The sequence below is a fragment of the Thamnophis elegans genome, chromosome 13, assembly GCF_009769535.1.
Source record: "Thamnophis elegans isolate rThaEle1 chromosome 13, rThaEle1.pri, whole genome shotgun sequence".
NCBI lineage: Eukaryota > Metazoa > Chordata > Lepidosauria > Squamata > Colubridae > Thamnophis > Thamnophis elegans.
In genome coordinates, this window is record NC_045553.1 from 42,273,219 (window position 1) to 42,280,595 (window position 7,377).

The 7,377-nt window shown below is 42.3% G+C and overlaps 1 protein-coding gene across 2 annotated transcripts in view; it reads right to left on the bottom strand.

Annotated features, from left to right (window-relative positions):
• Positions 1 to 1,167: 1,167 nt before the first annotated feature.
• The window catches only part of OPCML (opioid binding protein/cell adhesion molecule like), a 401,977-nt gene continuing 395,767 nt past the window's right edge, over positions 1,168 to 7,377 (bottom strand). For both annotated transcript variants that reach the window (XM_032229651.1, XM_032229650.1), the window contains one exon: positions 1,168 to 1,268. In XM_032229651.1, the coding sequence (XP_032085542.1) occupies positions 1,168 to 1,268 (101 nt within the window). The remainder of the gene's footprint in view (positions 1,269 to 7,377) is intronic.

Consider the following 7,377-nt stretch of genomic DNA (forward strand, 5'->3'; position numbering starts at 1 on the left):
GTGTATTTACTGTGCCTTTTCTTCATCTCTATGATTCATTTTGATCCTTTGCGGACCATCTCCGTGCCTTCCCTCTGTGGCGAAGAAGGGCCAAAAGACTGCAGCGGCATGTTTAAAAAAAAACTCATCATGGGTTGAATAATGAGGAATTAAAAATTTCTCTAGCAAACAGCAGGACTCAATGGAGATGATCAGGCTGATAGATGTTTGGAAGAATGGATGGGGAATTGAAGAGGAACAATTTGGATTTTTTTTTAAAAAAAATAAGCTCATCGGATAATTATGTTGATAATTGATTAATACGGGAAATGAATGACTGGGAAGGCAGATGGATGGATAATTGGATGGATGAACGGATGAATGGGCAGGATGATGGTCTCATAGGATGATGAATGGGATGTGCTTGACTTGCCATTCCATCACTCCAGGTTTTTTAGTAGCGAAGAGAGGAGAACGTTCAACACTCCCATCCATTGACAAACTCATAGTCTGCTTCTTAAGTGCAACATGGTCCCCCACCATCACTGCCATCCCTCCTGTAACCCACATCCGGGGGCGGGGGGGGGGGAGGGATTGCAAAAATGGCCTTTGCAGAACGGTAGCAAAAACCTTTGAAGAACCAACCAAAGGGGAGGCGAGAATCCAGAATATGAGTGGATGCTTTGAAGCATGAACAGATATGTACAGCGTTATCATTTTTTTAAAAAAAAAAAAAAAAAAGTGAAGGGGAAGTCCCGTTGGTCAAGGAGACACCCAAGGAAGAGGATGCTTGTTTGGCTTGTTTGATGGACAGTTGTCTCTTCAATGAAAACATCTCTTCTTTCCAGGGGCATGTGGGCAGGCAGAAGCATTCGGTCGCAGAAAGGAGAAGTCGAGATGTTTTCCACGGGGCATTTGAGAAGGATGGGATGGTGGAGGAAGGATGTGAAAACTGATTCGGCTTATTTGGGAAATATTGTGATGAACTTTATCCAAAAACAAAAAGGGTAGTGGGCTTGGTATGAGAATGCCCCTCCCTCCCCTGGTCCTCCCAGCAATAGAATCAAACTGTAGACTGGTTTCTTTTCTTTTCTTTTTCAGGTTTCCCCCCAGCGGTGTGGATGGTTAAAAAGTCTGTGGTGCGGGGAGAAACCGGGCAGCATTTTGCAAGGATCCGCGCTCTTCTTATCAAAACTTGAGCAGGAAATAAGCAAAGAGGGTGCCCGATAGCCAGAGGCAGGCCATCGCTCTGGAAGCTGCATTGTTGCCATCATGTACTGCTCCTGGGCCTGGATCGGATGACAAACAAAAGGAGAAGGAAAGAAAGACGATGGTCATTAGCAAGATGAGATGTTTACCCCCTCCCTACAAATAAATACAAATATATTTTCTACAAACTCGAGTTGCAGAAAATGCGACTTCAGCAACAGAGTGGCCAATGCCTGGAATGCTCTACCTGACTCTGTTGTTACATCCTCAAACCCACACAGCTTCAACCTCAAACTGTCTACCGTGGACCTCACCCCATTCTTTCTTTTAAGTTTTTTTTTATTTTTCCCTTTCAAATTCATTCATAAATATACATTCTTATAATTGCTATGGAACATTTCTCTATTCATCATTAGTCTCTATGATTATTTTTACAAATATGTGTGTGTGTGTGTGTGTGTGTGTGTGCATATATATATTTTACTGTATATTTTACTATATAAAGGCAACAGTAAAAATATTGGGTTTCTGCTGTGATGGACTCTTGTGACGAGCCGATAGACAGATAATGGAAGCATATATATATACTTTAAGTATATGTGACTTTAAGTATATATATATATATATATATATATATATATATATATATATATATATATATATAGATATATATATATATATATATGTTTGTGTGTGTGTGTGTCTGTGTGTGTGTGTCTGTGTGTGTGTCTGTGTGTCGGTGTGTGTGTTGTATTTGTGCTGATAAATAATTAAAGCACAAATACAACACAAATGGGTAACAAAGGCAACAGTAAAAATATTGGTTTTCTGTCGTGATGGTCTCTTGTGACGAGCCGATTGACAGATGATGGAAGCAGTTAGCTTCCTCCAGAATTGGGGCTTACCAGGGGTTGTGACTCTAAATTACATGCGCGCGCGCGCACACACACACACACACACACATACAAACACATACACAAATTACTGGATAGTGGGGAATGGAATAATTTACATTCCTTGCAGACAGCTGGTCATTGTACCTTTCTAGGGTCGTTGAAAAGCAATTGGAGGCCCTCTAAAAGGTTGCAAATGACCAGCTGTCTGTAAGGAGTGTCAATCCTTCCACTCCCCACCATCCTATCAGAGCTGAAGAAGCTTCTTGGATGAGAAGCGAAACGTCTTCAAAAGAAAAAACCAGAAAGCTCCAGTTGCCTCTTGAAAAAGCACCTTTGGAATAACCATGATCTGGATGATCAAGAATCTCTAGAGACATTCTCCTTCTCCCTTTCTCCCCCACTCTGCTGAAAAGGAAGTAAGGAACATTTTGAATTACAGCCCCCCAAAATCCAGTCTGTAGTTTCCTGAAGTTATAGAGCCCCAGAGGGGGTTTCCTACTAGTTCGCACCTATTCAGTAGAACCGGTTCGTCAAATCTACCGAACCGGTTAGAAAAGGTTCCACCAGTGGACCGGAAAGCAGGCCACACTACAGAAGAGGTTCCAAAAGCTTTTGAAACCCACCACTGGTCCTCCTTGGATATGATTATTCTACACTATCATGCTCATATTTATAAAACTCAGTGCCTCTGTGAAAGGTAAGGATGACTACTGCGTTGTGGTGCAATCAGAACATTGCGTGTGTTGAAGTTGTTTTAACGCAAACCAAAGATGCCTTTTAAAAAACAAGTTTACATCCTATTCTTATGCATGCAGTGCTGTGTGTGAGGATTTAAGGTGGTTCTGACAAGTGTCGTCGGCTCTTCATATCCGGTCACTGGGTGGTAAGCCACTCCCATCCGGTCACCACTGTAGAGCCCCCATTTCTCTCTCTCTCCCTCTCTCCCTCCCCCCCCCCCCTCTCTCTCTCTCTCACACACACACACAAAAGGCGCACAATCAATTTGGTCACTGAGCACTATGCCAGAATTTCAATCCCCCAAAGTGGCTGGGACGCAGGAAAAGTAGCCGCGCCCGTCACAACATAAGCTAATTTGATTAAATTTTAAGTTAGATTTAATTAGGTGCTGAAATTATCCTTGATAGTATGCGCCAGTGAGCGAACTGTGGCAGGAGCCAAGGTTGTGATCTCCTAGTTTAACTCGAACAATGCAGGCAGGGTCACGCTGGTCAAGAACCCAGCTGTGTTTTCACAAACCATATTTTAAATTAATTTGAATTCTCAGTTCTCGTGTCACATGAAATCCCTGTCAGTACCCCCATGCAGATGCGTTCCTTCCTTGCCTGCTAACTGTTGGGAGAGGGCCTGCGAATGGGAGTCTCATTGCTACGCATAGATGCAATGCTAAATCCAACGAGCAAAAGTGCAGGACATTGATTTAATTAAAATGTAAACATGTTTATTAATATCCTGGTCCTCCCTGGAGCATCCGATAAACCAGAGGGTGACTCTACTGCCTGCATCGGAAAGCAGCCCCAATTGTAACATCTGCAGCACCAACAGCCGTAACAATCCTAGTAAACGATATATCAGCGGCAATGCATTAAAGCATCAAAACCCGTGCAAAACAAAAGACAAAAAAAAATCTCTGGAGACAAGGAGTGATGGATCTCCACAAAGAAGATGAGTTTTCCACCAGTGGAAATATCCCATGCTCATCTAATACAAAATGATGGTTAAAAATCCCCTGAACTCTGCAGCTCGTCTTAAAGTCGCGACTAGTCTGTATGGGAAAAGATATTCCTTGGGGTTTTGTTTTTTCAACACCCTACCCCAAAATCCAAGGCTATGGATTCTCCCAGTTGCAATGGATGGCTGTGAAGGTGTGGACCATAAGGAAGGCTGAGCGCCAAAGAGTGGAGGCCTTTGACTCTGGTGCTGGAGAAGACTCCTGTGAGTCCCTTGGACTGCAAGGCCCTCAAAACTGGTCAGTCCTAGAGGAGATCAACCCTGACTGCTCTTTAGAAAGCCAGATCTGAAGATGAAACTCAAAAGACTTTGGCAACCTAATGAGAAGGAAGGACTCCCTGGAGGAGAGCCTCATGCTGGGAAAGACTGAGGGCAAAAGAAGAAGGGGACGACAGAGAATGAGGTGGCTGGATGGAGTAACTGAAGCTTAAATGGACTCCAGAGGATGGTAGAGGAGAGGAAAGCCTGGAGGATCATTGTCCATGGGTCGTGATGGGTCAAAACATGACTTTGCAACTAACAATAACAACAACCCTGAAGTCCAGCAAACAGAGGCAGAATGTAGAGAAGAAAATAAGACCAAAAGCACATTTCTTTTTCCTATCTCTTTAAAGATACTTTTAAAACTTTTAGCGGAGAACTGAAAACATTCCGTGCAGGTTCTCAACCAAATTCAGCTGCGAAGCCCCAAGGCTGTTTTCCCCTTCTCCCAAATCCACTGCAACTGTTAACAACCAAAGAGGCTGTTGATTCATTAATCTACAATTTTATAGCAACGCTGATTGACTGGAATCCTAGAATAGAAACATCTGTGCCGCCGCCTCCATCTGGAAACCTTTATGCACTAACTGCTCTTAAATGTTTATACTCTTGTCATGTTTGCTCCATGGTGAGGGCAACGGCCCCCTCCTTTCAACCCTCTTCCCTCTCATTTTGATATGTGAAAACAGGCTGCTTTCAGATGTGGCTTAACAAGCTGAGCAGCACTAGCCTAGTGAAAGATTAATAAGGATTACTGCACATGGGCAGACTCCAAAAAGAGAGAAAGAAAGAAAGAAAGAAAGAAAAGAAAGAAAAAGAAAGAAAGAAGGAAGGAAAAGGAAGGAAGGAAGGAAGGAAAGGAAAGAGGTGAAGAGAAAGAGGGGAGAAGGAGAGGAGAGAAAGGAAGGAAGGAAAGAGAGAAAGAGGGAAAGAAAGAAAAAAGAGAGAAAGAAAGAGGAAGGAAGGAAGGAAAGAAAGGAAGAAATGGGGAGAGAGAGAAAGAGAAAGAAAGGAAGGAAAGAAGGCAGAAAGAGGAAGAAAAGAAAGAAAGAGAGAGGAAAGAGAAAGGAAGGAAGGAAAGAGAGAAGAGAGAAAGAGAGAGAGAAAGACAGAAAGACAGAAAGTCATAAAGAGAAAGGAAGGAAGGAAGGAAGGAAAGGAAGGAAGGAAAGAAATAAAGATAGGGAGAGAGAGAGAGGAAAGGAAGGAAGAAGAAAGAAAGAAAGAAAGGGGGAGGGAGAGAAAGAGAAAGGAAGGAAGGGAAAGGGAGAAGGAGAAAGAAAGAGGGAGAGAGAGAGAGAGAGAGAAAGAAAATTGGAAAAGAAACCTGAATAATTGTTCTGCTGTTCTTTCTTAAGAATGGTTGATGGTGGTGGTAACATTGCTGGGAATTGTTCTATGTCCTTCCTGGAAGAAGGAATTTCCAATGTGCAAGTTATGAAGAACTAACAACTGCCTCCTGGCAGCTCTGCGCATGCACACGTTGGGAACAGGCTCCAGCTGTTCTTCTGCCCCACTGATCTCTGAAGGCAGCTGATAACTGTCGGACGGCTTTGGCCCCCTCTCTGCCTCCAACGCAGAGCCCTCGACAGGACTGGCCCAGTTTCCTCCCCAACCTCCTCACTGTCTGAGTCTACCGCAGGAAAGCAGGAAACACTATCCATTTCAGACAAATGGTTGTCCAATGAATTCTTAAAAACATCCAGTGTTGGAGCATTCACAACTTCTGGAGGCAAGATGTTCCACTGATGAATTGTTCTCACTGTCAGGAAATTTCCCCTTAGTTTTAGGTTGCTTCTCTCCTTAAGATGGTCACAAAACATGGTCACCAATAATAAAAATAACTGAATGAGAAATGATTGATACCGAATTGAAGGGTCCCATGGTGAGTTGGCTGTGGCAAATCAGCCATGGCATGCTGGCCTAGACCCCTGGGAAACTTTTCTCAATGACTGGCTTCTAGAAGAAGTTAAAGCAGGCTGAATTCAAGCAACCTGCTGAGCCATAAACTCATATTATAAACAACTTCATCCTCTTCGCTGATGATGTAAAATTAACACCACCGGCAATGCTGCTGCCTTACAAAGAGACCTTGACTATGGGTCTGAATGCTCGCGCAATTAGCAACTCCAAATCTCGACTAAAGCTCTTTCTAAAAACTGGCAAAAAAAAAATCAGAACACCGAATACAAACTAGGCGGATACAACTTCGTAAATGACCCTCACTCTGTTAAGGACCTAGGAGAACTCACCTCAAATGATCTAAGCCCCAGAGCTCACTGTAACAGCATTGCCAAAAAGGCATTAAGAGTTGTTAACTTAATTTTGTGAAGCTTCTTCTCCAATAACATTGTATTGCTGACTAGGGCATACAAAACCTTTGCCAGACCAATTCTCAAATACAGCTCGTCTGCCTGGATATCGGACATTAATACGATTGAGCCGGTCCAGAGGTATTTCACGTTAAGAGTCCTCCACTCCTCTGCTCAAAATAAAATCCCTTATGCCACCAGGCTCAAAATTTTGGACTTGGACAATCTGGAACTGCACCGCCTGCAGTTGGACCTAAGCATAGTACACAAAATTGCCTTCTATAACGTCTTACCTGTCAATGACCTCTTCAGCTTCAACCTCCATAATACACGAACAAACAATCAATATGAACTCAAGGTAAATCGCTCCAAACTCAATTGTAGGAAATACGACTTCAGCAACAGAGTAGTCAATGCCTGGAATGCTCTACCTGACTCCATTGTTACAGCCTCAAACCCCCAAAACTTTAACCTCAAACTGTCTACCATGGCCCTCACCCCATTTTTTTTAAAAGTTTTTTTTATTTTCCCTTTCAAATTCATTCAAATATACATTCTTATAATTGCTATTTAACATTTCTGTATTCATCATTAGTCTCTATGATTATTTTTACAAATATGTGTGTGTGTGTGTGTGTGTGTGTGTGTGTATGATAACGGATAAGAGCCTGTGGCCTAATGGCTAAGATCTCTGCCTAGTGTGCCTAGTATGCCATATAGCCCAGGTTCAAATCCCAGTAAGGGTATTTAGCTGATGAGAGCTAAATAGATTGAAATAGATCTATACTAGTCTCCCTTATTTATTTATCAACAAATATAAAACAAAACATATATACGCGGAGAAAACCCGAACAACTAGAGACCTACATACTAACACCCGCGAAAACCTCAGAAAAATATATATATATATATATGAATATCATATATATATATTATATGTATATGTATTGTATATGTATATGTATATGTAT